The following is a 12,837-nucleotide window of genomic DNA, read 5'->3' as shown; positions in this document are numbered from 1 at the left end:
GTGCCCTCCTGTCTTCCCTGGGATTGGCTGGAGATGGACACACTTTATTTTTACCCCCCAAGCCAGGATCCAGGCCGAAGAAAACCCGCCCCTTTGGGGGTCTTTGATTGGTTTATAAGCCAAGCCCACCCTTTAATAGGATTGGCCAGGAGGAGGATCTTCATCGCTTTTTGCCAGTCCATTCGACAGGTCTTCGGGAGGTTAGTTGGGAGCACGCAGGCGCGAACCCCAAAGTGAGGCCTGGCGCGAGTCACAGGACAGTCGGAGGTGCGCGGCTTCTTGACGTCTTATTCTCCGTAAGCCACCTTGCGTAAGCCACCGCTCCGCTAAGAGACACTACTCTGCCCCCAGTTTCCCATAGCTTACCCCTACCTGCAGGGATTTCTGAGCCAGGTTTCTCTCGCTCATAGTGAACGTAGTTCCTAGTTTTATCCCTGGAGGATGAGGTGGTTATAGGGGTCTGGCCAGTCACCCACCAGCCCCTGCTACTTACTGATTAAGACATTGGTCGAGTGACAGCCTCGCTTGGAGCCTCAGTTTAACCATCTGTCAAATGGGAAGATAATTTTTAAAAAAATCTTTCCTGAAAATGCCATTCATTCAATGCAGGATTCAATGAGAGAACATAAATTAATTGCCTGGAGCATAAACAATTAAGGTCTCCCCTCCCAATTCTTGCCTTTGCTGTTGTTTCAGACTTAGGGAACTATGGCCCAGAGAGGCAAACTGTTTGGCTTGAGGTCACATGGCAATAAGACCCAGCATAAAACCCAGGCTTCTGTCCTCCAAACGAAAGGGGTTTAAGAAGAAAGGAGATACAGGAAGGCCCTTCCTATTACCAGGGTTTCTTAATTTGGGTTCACAGATCTCCCTCCAATCCAGTCCAGGGACAGGGTTTAGAGGGGTCCATGAATTTGGATGGGAAAAAAATTACATCTTTGTTCTCACTCTCCTCTAATTGAAATTTAGCATCTTTTCAGTAAAGAATGTAACTCACCATAGTATAATAGTGATAGTACCTGTGACTCTGTCACTAATAGAAATCACAGAGATTTTCATATCATATTATAGATGTTGTACATTTCTTGAAATATCATGTAATCTCATCTCTATCTCAAAATCATGGTTGTCATTAGACTCTCCATTAGATCTCACAAGGAGCATATATATTACTATAACATATTTGCTTTTCCATATTTTAGTAACTATTTTTCAATATAGTCAATATTTTGTGGTTCTAGGTATTTTATTTTATGCATTCAAAAGATATTGTTTTCTGAGAAAAGACGCATAGGCTTCACCAGATCACCAAACAGGTCCATGGCACACAGAAAATGTTAAGAACACTTGTCTTCAACTCTGGGCTCCAGGGGGACAAAGACTTGGTCTATTCATGTTTCCTTGTTGTAGTCCTATCACCGAGTTTCTATCAGGCACACAGCAGGTGCTCAGTAATGTTTACTGAATGAAAAATAGGATGCTTCCTAATGAAAAACAGGATCCTCCACACCCCCAACTGAGGGAGCCACTGATGGCCTTTTTGATCACCAAAGAAAGAGGGATCTAGTTTCCTGGATCTAGTTTTGTTCCTGCCAATCTGCTTTTATTCACAGAAGTGGGTGGCACTTTTAAAGTCTGGCCCCAGGAAGTCCTTGGAACCTTACCCTCAGGAGCAGGGCCCTCTGCTCCAGGGGAGTTGGGTGAGTTGTGAAGGATACAAAGACAAGTAGCTTTGGCATGGGAAAGGCCCTGGGGCACATTGGGCCTATGACTCCTCATTCTCCTCCTGGTTTCTGTTTGGGGTCCCAGCAAATGGGCCTGTCTTCACTGGTCTTCAGCAAAGACTGTATTTTGGAGTTGGATGTGACCTTAAAGACCTAGAAGAGGGCTTCCCTGGTGGCGCAGTGGTTGAGAATCTGCCTGCCGATGCAGGGGACACGGGTTCGAGCCCTGGTCCGGGAAGATCCCACATGCCGCGGAGCAACTAGGCCCGTGAGCCACAACTACTGAGCCTGCGCGTCTGGAGCCCGTGCTCCGCAACAAGAGAGGCCGCGATAGTGAGAGGCCCGCGCACTGCAATGAAGAGTGGCCCCTGCCGCTCGCCACAACTAGAGAAAGCCCTCGCACAGAAACGAAGACCCAACACACCCAAAAATCAATCAATTAATAAATAAATTTAAAAAAAAAAAAAAAAAAAAAAAAAAAAAGACCTAGAAGAGTCTTCCCTTTTGGAGGACCAGACTAGGCAGGACCTGAAGCCACACCACACACTGAGGAGTGAGGGCACAGGGAAAAGATGTCACCCTAGGCAAAGAACATCTTCTCCTCCCATGCCTCAGTCCAGGACATGAGCATCCTGGCCAGCTATATTAGAATCACATAATTGGGTCCTAACAGTGTCCCTGAAGTCAGAGGCCCTCTCTAACAGGGTGGGTGAAGAGAGGCCTCAAATGCCAGGATGAGGGGCTAGGGATTTGATTAGAGAAACAGAGAGGAATTAGGTAAGAGCATGATGAAGGCCAGGCTTCAGAGGTCTGCTTCAAGGCTAGACTCCATCTTGGGATCTTAGGCTGGTTGCTTCTCCTGGGCTGATCCCCCAGCATGATTAGCCTATTTGCAGATGGGAAAACTGAGACCCTCTATAGAGGGTGAGGAAGTCACGTTGTGAGCCAGAGTATATTGAGACAAGGATACCCAGGCCGTCTCTCTCTTGAACTGACTGGGATCCTCTTGCCAGGCTGACCTCTTCCTGGCCCACTCCAGGTCCTTTGCCCCTCCTGCTTCCCCTGCCCCTCCACTTCATCACGTGCTCATTGGGACTGGCTCCAGATACTGCACATAGGCGTCTCTTCCCTCTGCACAAGATGCCTTGACTCAGCATCCTGCACTCTCAGCTCTGGCCCTGGGGCAAGATATTCTCCTTTCTGAGCCAGAGTCTCCTCTATCCACTTCTGACAGTGTGGTCCCAGGTCAGAACCAGAGGCATCCAAGCTTCCATGCTCTCCCCAAAACATTCATCAGAATCTGGAGTATGTCCAAGATCTGGTATTCCAACCATTTCACAGAGGAGGTCCCACAGCAACCTGGCAGTCATACCTGACTTCTCTCAATCCCTCTCTTCCTATACCTAAAGCCTGTTGATTCCAGCATCTTAAAATCACAGAATACACACATTTCTCGTACAGGAGAATTCCAATTAATTTATGTAGATACTTCCCCCTCGAGGAGTTGGAGGATAACTCCCCACTCCCTAAGCACGGGCTACACTTAGTGGCTTCCTTCCAAAGAGTACAGTATGGAAGGTGGGGGAATGGAGTAATTTTACAGTGGAGAAACCTGACATATACTACCTAAGCCAGGTGATCAAGTTAACATCAACAGTGATAAGGCATATCGATAGCGTGTACCCTTGATAGGATATGAAGAGAATGGTACTTTATTTCTGTGGTCTTCCTTTCCCAAACCCATAACCCCAGTCTAATCATGAGGAAAACATCAGACAAATCCCAGTTGAGGGACATTCTGCAAAATACCTGACTAGTAGTCCTCAAATGTTGATGACTCCAGGTCATCAAAAACAAGAAAAGTGTGAGAAACTGTCACAGCCAAGAGAAGTCTATGGCAACATGATGATTAAATGTAATGTTGTGTCCTGGATGGCATCCTGGAACAGAAAAAGGAAATTTGGTAAAAACTAAGGAAATCTGAACAAAATATGGAATTTAGTTAATAATAATGTATTGATATTTGTTCATCAGTTGTGACAGATGTATCATACTAATGTAAGACGTTAACAATAGGGGAAACTGGCTGTAGGGTATACGGACACTCTCTGTATTATCTTTGCGATAATTCTGTAAATCTAAAACTTCTAAAAGAAAAAATTTATTTAAAAAACCTTCCATATTGCCCCCATCACGCCACTCTCACCTTAGGTATAGCGTCAGCTTCCTCACTGCTCTCCCTCCCTCCAATCCATGCTCCGGGCAGCCAGCAGAGGGCATTCTGTAAAACGCAAATCTGACCGAGTCTGAAGACTTACAGCAAAGTAAGGGCGTTGGATGGAAAGTTTGGGAGGTATATTACAGAAGACATACCCAGATGTCTGTGTAAATTATCGTTATGATCCAGAAAGAATCTGAGAGGTTTTTCTGGTGTCCGTGGAAATAAAGTTACTGTATCCAAAATTTAAAGCCACTGGGCCTTTCAGACGCCCAACTCCCGACCACCCCCCCCCACCCCCGGTCACACAGCTACATAGTAATTTTCCTTTGCTTTTCTTTTATCTCTATGCAAACTCCCCAGTCTGGGCTGTCTTTTCTTGCCTTCTCTCCCAGGTCCAGCTCCAAGGATCCTGCACCCTCTTCCTAAGACGAGAGAGCACTCCGGCATTATTGGATTGTGAAGTCCCGACCGATATCATTTTTATTTTACTACATGCGGACAAGAAAAATGGATTCCTCTGGCTCCCCCACACTCAGCTCATACTAGGCCCGAGGAAAGGTTTGACGCACGATAAATAAAAAGATGAATCACTGAGTAAATGGATGTTCTAGGGCCCAGGGCGTTCCTGTGCGCCTGCGCGGAGGGGAAGGCGTGGGATGCTGTTTGCTACCTGCCTGGGTCTGCTGCGGCCGCCCGGAGAGGGAGGGGCTTCCTCGGCCTCGCTCTGCCATTGGCCAGGATGGTCCGCATTGGCCTGACGCAACATTTCTGCGGTCCCGCGGAGCTCGCCCCCAGCCAGCCACCCCCACCCCCAGCAACTACCATCTTGCAGGCCACTGCGTAGACGAGGCGGCTGCTTGCGGGCCTGTGGGAAGGGAGACTGGCTGCTGGGGACCGCGCACCGGGTGGGACAAAAGACTCGAAGCAGCACTTTGAATTTGCTCAGAATTTTATTAGGATTACCAGGGTTCACAGGGAACGAGGCGGGACTTCTGGGGGAGGGGGACCAGAATACCGCAATGGCGAAGCGGCCTTGCATAGACACCGAGGCGGGCTAGCGGGCACAGCGGGGAAGGGCGAGGGATGGAGGGAAAGAGAGAGACGGGAGAACAGGGTGGCGGCAGAGACCCCCAAGGCCACAGCGGCCCTCCCCGCTTTGGGATCAAGGGTGTCCACTCCACACAGCACGAGGAGGGGGATAGAGGGGCCCTGACCAAGGCATCACAATAAATACGTTTAGCAGCACACAGAAGCCTGCGGGAGAGGAGGGCCAAAAGGAAGGGGGAATCCCCCTTTCCCTCCCCCCAAAATAAGAACTCTGCAATTACTAAACCATAAAAATAAACTTTAAACCCGTGTACGAAGTCAGTCATCCCCCAGAAGTGTAATATGGGGCCGCTCGGCCCTAGCTGATACGGAGGGCAAATGGGGCAGGGGGAGAGGGATATAGAGAGGCAGCCCCCGCAAGGGTAAGACATTTATCCCGTTTTGCCCCTCTTCCCTGGGTTGGCCCAAGGGTTTGGGACCTGAAGCACCTCCTCCATGTCAGAGTCTTCTGAGTCTTCCCCTCCTTCTGAGTCTTCTTCGATTCCTTCCTCCTCCTCACTTCCTTCCTCATCATCACTGTCCTCACCTTCTTGCTCACTGCCTGTACAGGGGAGAGAGAAGTAAGGAGGGGAAAATGGAGGAGGATGGTTAGGTGGACAGGTAGATGTCACTCTTAATAGGGAACAGAGCCCACAGTCAGGGCTTCTGAGGGGCGGGACCATTCACCAAAAGCCTCTGCTTGGAACAAGCAGCCAAGTCTGTGTGAACTCAAGTCCAGAAAGTAAGGGCGAGTGGGAGGGAAGCAGGAAAGCAGAGTGGGATGCCTCTGTCCTATCAAAATTGATACATCTCTGAAAGTAGCTTTTTCACCCCCTGTATACAATGTGTGTCTCTTCCTGAGCTCTGACCTCAGCTGAATAAAACTTCTTCATCCAGAGGCAGCTCCCTCTCTCTTTCTCCCCAGTCTGATCCCAATAGGCCTCAGTCTGTCTTCTTCAGCCCAATTCCCCACCCCGGCTCCCACCCTAGGGTTGTACAAATAATTCTGCCTCCCCTTCTCTGAAAGAAGAGATGCCACCGAGTAGGAGGGGATGGGGCCGGCAATTCCCTCTGTTTCCCTACCTAGAAATATGTCTAGATTGTGGCTACTCGCTTATTCAATTCCTCCTTCCTCAGTGCCCTCAATGGAAGTTTGCCAGGGATCCCATGGTCAAAACCCCCAGGAGTGGTTGGTCTTCCTGCACCTTCCACCTACCCCAGGGGGCTGCCTCTCCTCCATCTGCCTGCCTACAGCCAGGCTCAAACATATCCCTTGTGTGCCTTCTGCCATCCCCTTCCTAGCCAAGGTTTGACTCTACTGCCTTAACCCCTGTTCATTCCCTCCCCATTCCTACTGTGGTCTGGCTCTACCCCCACCAATCCACTGAACTTACTCTTTCCAAGGTCACAGATGATCTATTCAGCCCCCAATCCGATGGACACATCCCAGTCCTCATTTTACTTGACCTTTCAGGAGCACTGAACACCAGTGACGATCCCCTCCTTCTTAGAATGTTCCACGACCTAGTGCTCCTCCTAAGTCTACCCTCTCAGAGCCTCAGTTTCCCCATCTATAAAAGGAGGATTAGTAGTACCTACCTCATAAGAGTTGCTGTGAGGATTAAATTAGTCAAAGCAAGAAAACCATTTAGAATAGTGCCTGGCACATAGTAAATACTTCATTAATGTTAATTGGACCCAATTAACGTTAACCAGCCCCAGAATCCAGAGGTAGGATTCTGCTCTGGCTTATCTCCTTTCTTTACAATTTCTGACTTCCCAGGCATATCACCAACCACCTGCCTCTAAGCCACCCATACCTTATATCCAACAAGCCCTTCCAATTCCATGTTCCTCCCTGCATCCCATCAATCCCACCACCATGCCCTTCCCCATCCCAGGAAATGGTGCCTCCTTTGGAGAGTCATCCAGGCCAGAACAAACCTAGCAGTCACCTTAAATACCGCCTTCTCCCTCAACCCCCCATATGCAACCCTTCTTCAGCATTTCCCAAAATGTATTCTTTGGTGGACAGTGAACAATGGCCTTTGTGATCAAGATGTTTGGGAAATGCTGACTTCCACAATGTTTAAATAGGTTTCTTAGAGCAGGACTTATCAGAGCCTTTAAGGTGCCAATGCACATGTGACTCTACATAAGGATATTATTGTATGCAGTATTTCCCCAACATATTTGACCACTGAACCTTTTTGTGAGCAGCTTTTGGAACCAGTGAAGGGTCCTCAGATGACAATTTGGGAAACCCTGCCCAACATACCATGCATTTTCACCCTTCCAGGTTCTTTTTCATGTGATCCCTTCCACCAAGAATGCCCCATAATGCCCCTTAATGTGAAGGCAGCCTCCAATTCAAATGTCACTTCTTTTCTCTAGTTCTCTCCTTCTTGATTCTGGAGATAGAATTAGCTCCTCTCTCCTCTGGACTCACTGAGCACACTGTTCACTTCACCCCCAGCTCCCCAAACAAGCCTGGGAGTTCCCAGAAGGCCAGGGCTGGGTACAGAGTGTGCTGAATTGCAATATGTTTGCCATTTTTTTCCCCTCTTTCTGTGTGAGAACCTGTCTTACTTAGTATACCACCCACTGCCTCCTATCTCTTCTCTCTGCTTCATTTGTCTTGTGCTCTGTTACAACCTATCTACCCATCACCAAGAATTGAAATTTGTTTTGGTTTTGTTACATTTGTGAGCTAAATGTTCCCTGACCTTGCTCTGTTTAAAAACTTACTCAGAATGCTTTTTTTTTTTCTCTACAAGAGCAGATTGTGCTCATGCTTTGATACTCTGACCATGGGCAGATTTTCTCTGAGAGAAGAGAAAGGAGGTAAGACAAGAGGTGAGGGTCTAGCTCACCTTCCTCACTGCCCTCCTCCTCTTCTTCCTCCACTGATGATTCTTCTACGGAGATGTTCTCTACCTCGTCCTCATAGTCATCCTGGTTGGTGCTGTTATGGTGATCCTTGTCAGAGTCTTCAAGGTCATTCTCATAGTCTTCAATGTCTCTGTCGTCATCATCGCTGCCTTCATTGTCACCTTCATTGCCATCATCATCACTACCTTCATTGTCACCTTCGTTGCCATCATTATCTTCAATGTCACTGCCGTCATTGTCTCCATTGTCACTGTCGCTGCTGTCCTGGTTGCTGCCGTTGCTGCTGTGGTTGCCACCTTTGGGGTTCTCATCATCACCATTGGGGTTCTCGTCACCATCAGTGTTCTCATCGTTATCATCAGTGTTCTCTTCGTTGTCATCAGGGTTCTCTTCATTGTCATCAGTGTTGTTGTCTTCAGGGTTCTCACTGTTGTCATCGGGGTTCTCATTGTTGTCATCAGGATTCTCATTGTTGTCATCGGTACTCTCATTGTTGTCAGTGGTCTCGTTGTCATCAGCACTCTCATTGTTATCAGTGGTTTCGTTGTCATCGGGGCTCTCGTTGTTAGTGGTCTCACTGTCAATGCTCTCATTGTGGTCAGGGCACTCGCTGTCACAGAGGCTCTCGCTGATGTCAGTTATCTCGTTGTCAGTGGTCTCGAAGCAGTCAGTGGTCTCCATGAAGTCAGAGATCTTGATGTCATGAATGGTCTCATTGTCGGTGATACCATCACTGTCTGAGGTCTCTCCAATAATGTCTTCCATGATGTGATAGTCATCAGAGTCTTCCACGATCACCACCTCATATTCATCCCTGTTTTTACTGTGGGGAAGCCTGGGGTTGAGTATAGGGTTGGTGGGAGGTGGTGTACCCAGAGCAGACACTGAAAGGTGGTAAGTAACTGGGGAGGCAGTAGGCTACAGGGGTTCCCAGGGACGAGGCTAGGTGGGGAGAGTCCCATTTCTGCCCCTGACTACATAACCTCAGGCCGATCACACCCCATTTCTGGGCATCACTCCCCACTTGTAAAACATAGTGGACTGGATTATCTCAAAGGTCCCTTTTGGCTCTACAAATACTGTGTGACACTAGCCTAGTCTTTGCCCCACCCCTAACAAACCACCTCTCAGCCACCAACCCCCACCATCACCTTTCTTCCTTTTCTTGCTTCTTTCTGCTTGCCCTGTAGCCCCCTTCTCCCATCATGTAGTAACGCACAGGGTTAACCCACAGGTCATTCTTGATAATCTGTTGAAAGAGACGGGGGAAGGGAGAACAGAGTTATGAGTACAAGCCACAGAGCCTACTCCCAATACCCCACGCACCCAGGGGCAAGCTAGCAAGGCCTTCCCTGGCAATGCCAGGAGGGGCCCCACCTCAGCAATCCTGTCGGCCTCTGGGAGGCTATGGTTTGAGAACCAGCTGAAGAAGCTGTGGCTGGCATCCTGGTTCCTGTGCCTGTGGGCCTGAGGTTCCTGGCCCCGGTGCCAGCGAATTGGGGTGGAGTGAGACACCAGCCGGCCTGGGGGGAAAGGAGGCTATGGAGAGGGCGCTGGACAAGGATAGATGGGGTGGGGGGCATGAATTTGCTCTGGGACTGCCTCTTACCCGAGCGATTGCGCTGGAACTCCTTGACGATCACCATATTTGTGAAGTAGGGGTTTGTCTGGAAGTACAGCTTCATTTTGTAGCCCATGGAGATATGTCTGAGATCCTGTACCTGCTCAGGGTGGGGGTAATGGTGGAATTCCCACCACACCGTGACCCCTCCCACCCAACCCCCCCTCACCTCCAAGGACCAGATTCCTTGCCCGGTCCTGGTAGAAAAGATATCTCTTTGGCCTGACCTGCAGATTGGTCAAGTAGCGGAAAATGTCTTCATCGCGTTGGTTGATCAAGATTGAAATTTTGGGGTGGTTGAGGAACTGATGGAGGGAGCAGTTTAGGTCAAGGAGTGACTGTTCAATGAGAAGGAGGGAAGGAAGGCCAGTCAGGGCTAGGCAGGGCAGAACAAAAGAGAGGCTGGAGCAGGAGAATTCCTTTTGTGGTCAATGGGACATGACCCATACTTTTATTCCCATGATACTGTCTGTGTGGTAAGAGCCTATGTTTATAAAATGTCAAACCTCTGTATTAAGTGGCCTTGCCATGGTTCATAATTGCTGTGTGTTTGGGTGCTGGGAGTCTATGTCCAAGTGATGTTGTGTCTCTGGGTGCTGAGGGCTTGTGTTCACAAGACATTGTGTGTCTGGGGGCTGAAGGCCCATGTGCAAATGATGCTATATCTGGTTGCTGAGGCCCTGTCATCACACGATGTTATATATATTTGGGTGTTATGGGTCTGTGTCCACATGATGTTGTGTATCTGGGTCTGAGGGTTTGTGTCCAGGTGATGCTATGGTCTGTGTACTGAGGACCTGTGGCCACATAATACTGTACCTGGGTGCTGAGGGCCTGTGATCATGTGATACTTTGCATGAGAGTGCCAAGGGTCTGTGTCCATATAATTCTATTAGGATGTTAAATCCATGTGTTCCTAACATGTTGCATGGTCCCCTAGAGATAAACTTATCACCAATAGTGAATTCTTGTTATTTTGCCCTTTCCTTCATTTAACTCCTTTCTCTCCATTCCTAGGTACTCCTTCTCCTGATCCTTCAGGGCTCCAGCCCCTTTCTAGCCCCCTCCTCTCCAGCCAGGATTGGGGTCTCCCTAGTATCTAAGCAGAGACCTAGGCTTGCACAGCCATGTGTGACTTGGGCACCCTTTCTGGGCCATTTCTCTGCTGTGTGCCCTTCTCCTCCCTCTTCACTGTCTCTGAGTCAGTTTATCTTCTGTGTGACCCTCCCCTCCTCCTTTCACCATCTCTGGTCCAATTTTTCTGCTGTGTGCCCCTCTACTATCCTCCCCCTTTCACCGTCTGTGATCCATTTTCTTTTATGCTATGCTCCTCCTCTCCCCCTTTCCCATCTGTGGTCCAATTTTTATGCTGTGTGCCCCCCTCCCCCCTTCACCATCTCTAGTCCAGCTTCTCTGATGTTTTGCCACACTCCTTCCATCCCTCCTCCACCAGACCTCGTCATTCTTCCAATAGGGGCCCGCCCCCACACCCTTTCACCCAGCCTGTCCCTCCCCCCACCGCCCCCCATTTCTGGTCATGGGCTCCTGGCCCATGAATATAGATGACAAGGATACTGCTTTGACCCAGAAGCCTGGGATATGCTGGATGATGAGATCTCTGCGCTCCAGGAAGGGTCTTCGCATCTGGATGAACTTGCGCTTGAGACGGAGGAAGGCCTTGCCCGCCTTGATATTCACCGCCTCCAGGTCCAGCTGAATGTTTTCCAGCGCCTGCAGGATGCACTCTATCTTCTCGGCATTCTTCTCTCGGCTTTCCCTCTTCACCTTCCTGGGCTTCCTCTTTCTCCTCCTCCTCCTCTTCCTCACACTTTCCTTTTCATCCTCGTCGTCGTCTTCCACGATGATGACGGTCTCTTCCCTCCCCCTTGGACCGGCTAACCTCTGGTACCCCCGCCCCCCTGCGCTACAGGTTTCTAGGGCCTTCTCTCCTGCAAAGCTGCTGGGCTCCGTCACCTGGAAGTCAATCTCCAGGCTTCCCCCAGAAACCTCCGAGGGAGAAAGCGTTTCCAGGCTCTCCGTGGGAGGGGGCGCCCCCCCGTACCCTGACTCGATCGCGGGCTCCCAGCCGGGACCCCCAGCCCCCAGGGTGAAGTACGCGCGTATCCCCCCCTCCTCCAGAATGACATAGGGCGGCGGCGGGGGCAGAGCGGGGCCCAGTCCCACCCCCCTCATGTCAGCCAGCACCTGTGCCGCCTCGGTTTCCTCCCGGAGCCTCGGGCGCTGCTGAGGTGGAGGCAGGGGCAGGCGCAAGAGAGGTGGCGGAGGCGGCGGCGGCGGCGGCAGCTCGCTCTGAGGGGACTCGGAGCTACTGAGGCGGCGGGCCTTGGCCGGAGGCCCCTCATCCGGGCTGTCCATGGTGACCGCGTTCGCACAGCTCAGGGGCTCGCGCTCGCCCCTTCGCTCTCAGTCAGGCCGCCGCTGCCTGTCACACCTGAGGCAGAGCCGCGCCTCACGCGACCAGCTCTGCTCTCAGCCTTGCTCTGGCGCTCCCTCCCACAGCGCCTGCCCTACTCCCTCCGCGCCAAGGGCCAGACCCCGCCCCCTCGCTGACGCCAGGGGCCATCCCGCCTCCCCATTGGCTGCCAGCCGCCGCGGCTGCGCTCGCGGCCCCCCGCCCCCTGCCCGCTCGCACGCAATCTGCTTGCCAACACCGCACCTCATCACTTTCCCATTGGCTCCCCTCGGGCCCGCCAATCACCGGGCCACCTCCCTCAGCGACCTTAGAGACGGTGCAGGACGATTGGCCTCGGGGAGAGCTGAAGGGAAGAAGACCCTCTACCTCACCCTGCCGACGTCTTATCCAATGGGAGAAGTACCAGTAGTTCTGAAGACCCAAACGCAAAACAAAAAACAAGCGCAAGCAGTGAGCGGGATGTGCTCAGATAGACTCAAGAGCCTCGCTGTCGTTCTCCCCCTCCTCTCCCCTCCCCGTCAGCAACTACGCACTTCTTAAATCTGCCCCTGCCCCAGCCCTGGCTTTCGCCCCTGCGGCGGCGAACTCGGAGGCGGCTCCTCGGGGCTCGGGTGGCACTCAAGGAACCTGGGGTTTAGAAATCGAGGGTCTTTGGTTTGGGGCCAGGTTTTGACGTGGCGTTTCCCATTTCTGCAAAATAGCTCTAGCAATAATAATTGCACCAAAAAAAGTAACTTCCTCTGCGTCATGAAAATGATTGCGATTCAGTTCATCTGCTAGATCTTTCTAGGACTTTCTATCTCTTCATCGACTCTATACTCTCTTTCCCATCCTTTCCTTTCCATTTCCTCAGTGTACG

The 12,837-nt window shown here is 50.7% G+C and overlaps 1 protein-coding gene across 1 annotated transcript; it reads right to left on the bottom strand.

The window, feature by feature from the left end:
- Positions 1-4,882: 4,882 nt before the first annotated feature.
- Positions 4,883-12,077, bottom strand: LOC130706511 (testis-specific Y-encoded-like protein 2). The gene is made up of 7 exons (XM_057538961.1): positions 11,120-12,077; positions 9,772-9,849; positions 9,533-9,644; positions 9,301-9,446; positions 9,075-9,172; positions 7,905-8,746; positions 4,883-5,593 (listed from the first exon to the last, which is right to left on the bottom strand). Exons 1-7 carry the CDS (start codon positions 11,918-11,920, stop codon positions 5,424-5,426), a joined length of 2,247 nt encoding a protein of 748 aa, XP_057394944.1. The 5' UTR covers positions 11,921-12,077; the 3' UTR covers positions 4,883-5,423.
- Between the last annotated feature and the right edge of the window lie 760 nt (positions 12,078-12,837).

Source organism: Balaenoptera acutorostrata, chromosome X (genome assembly GCF_949987535.1).
Source record: "Balaenoptera acutorostrata chromosome X, mBalAcu1.1, whole genome shotgun sequence".
Taxonomy (NCBI): Eukaryota; Metazoa; Chordata; class Mammalia; order Artiodactyla; family Balaenopteridae; genus Balaenoptera; species Balaenoptera acutorostrata.
The sequence above is the reverse complement of the archived record's forward strand: the minus strand, read 5'-3'. Positions and strand labels throughout refer to the sequence as shown.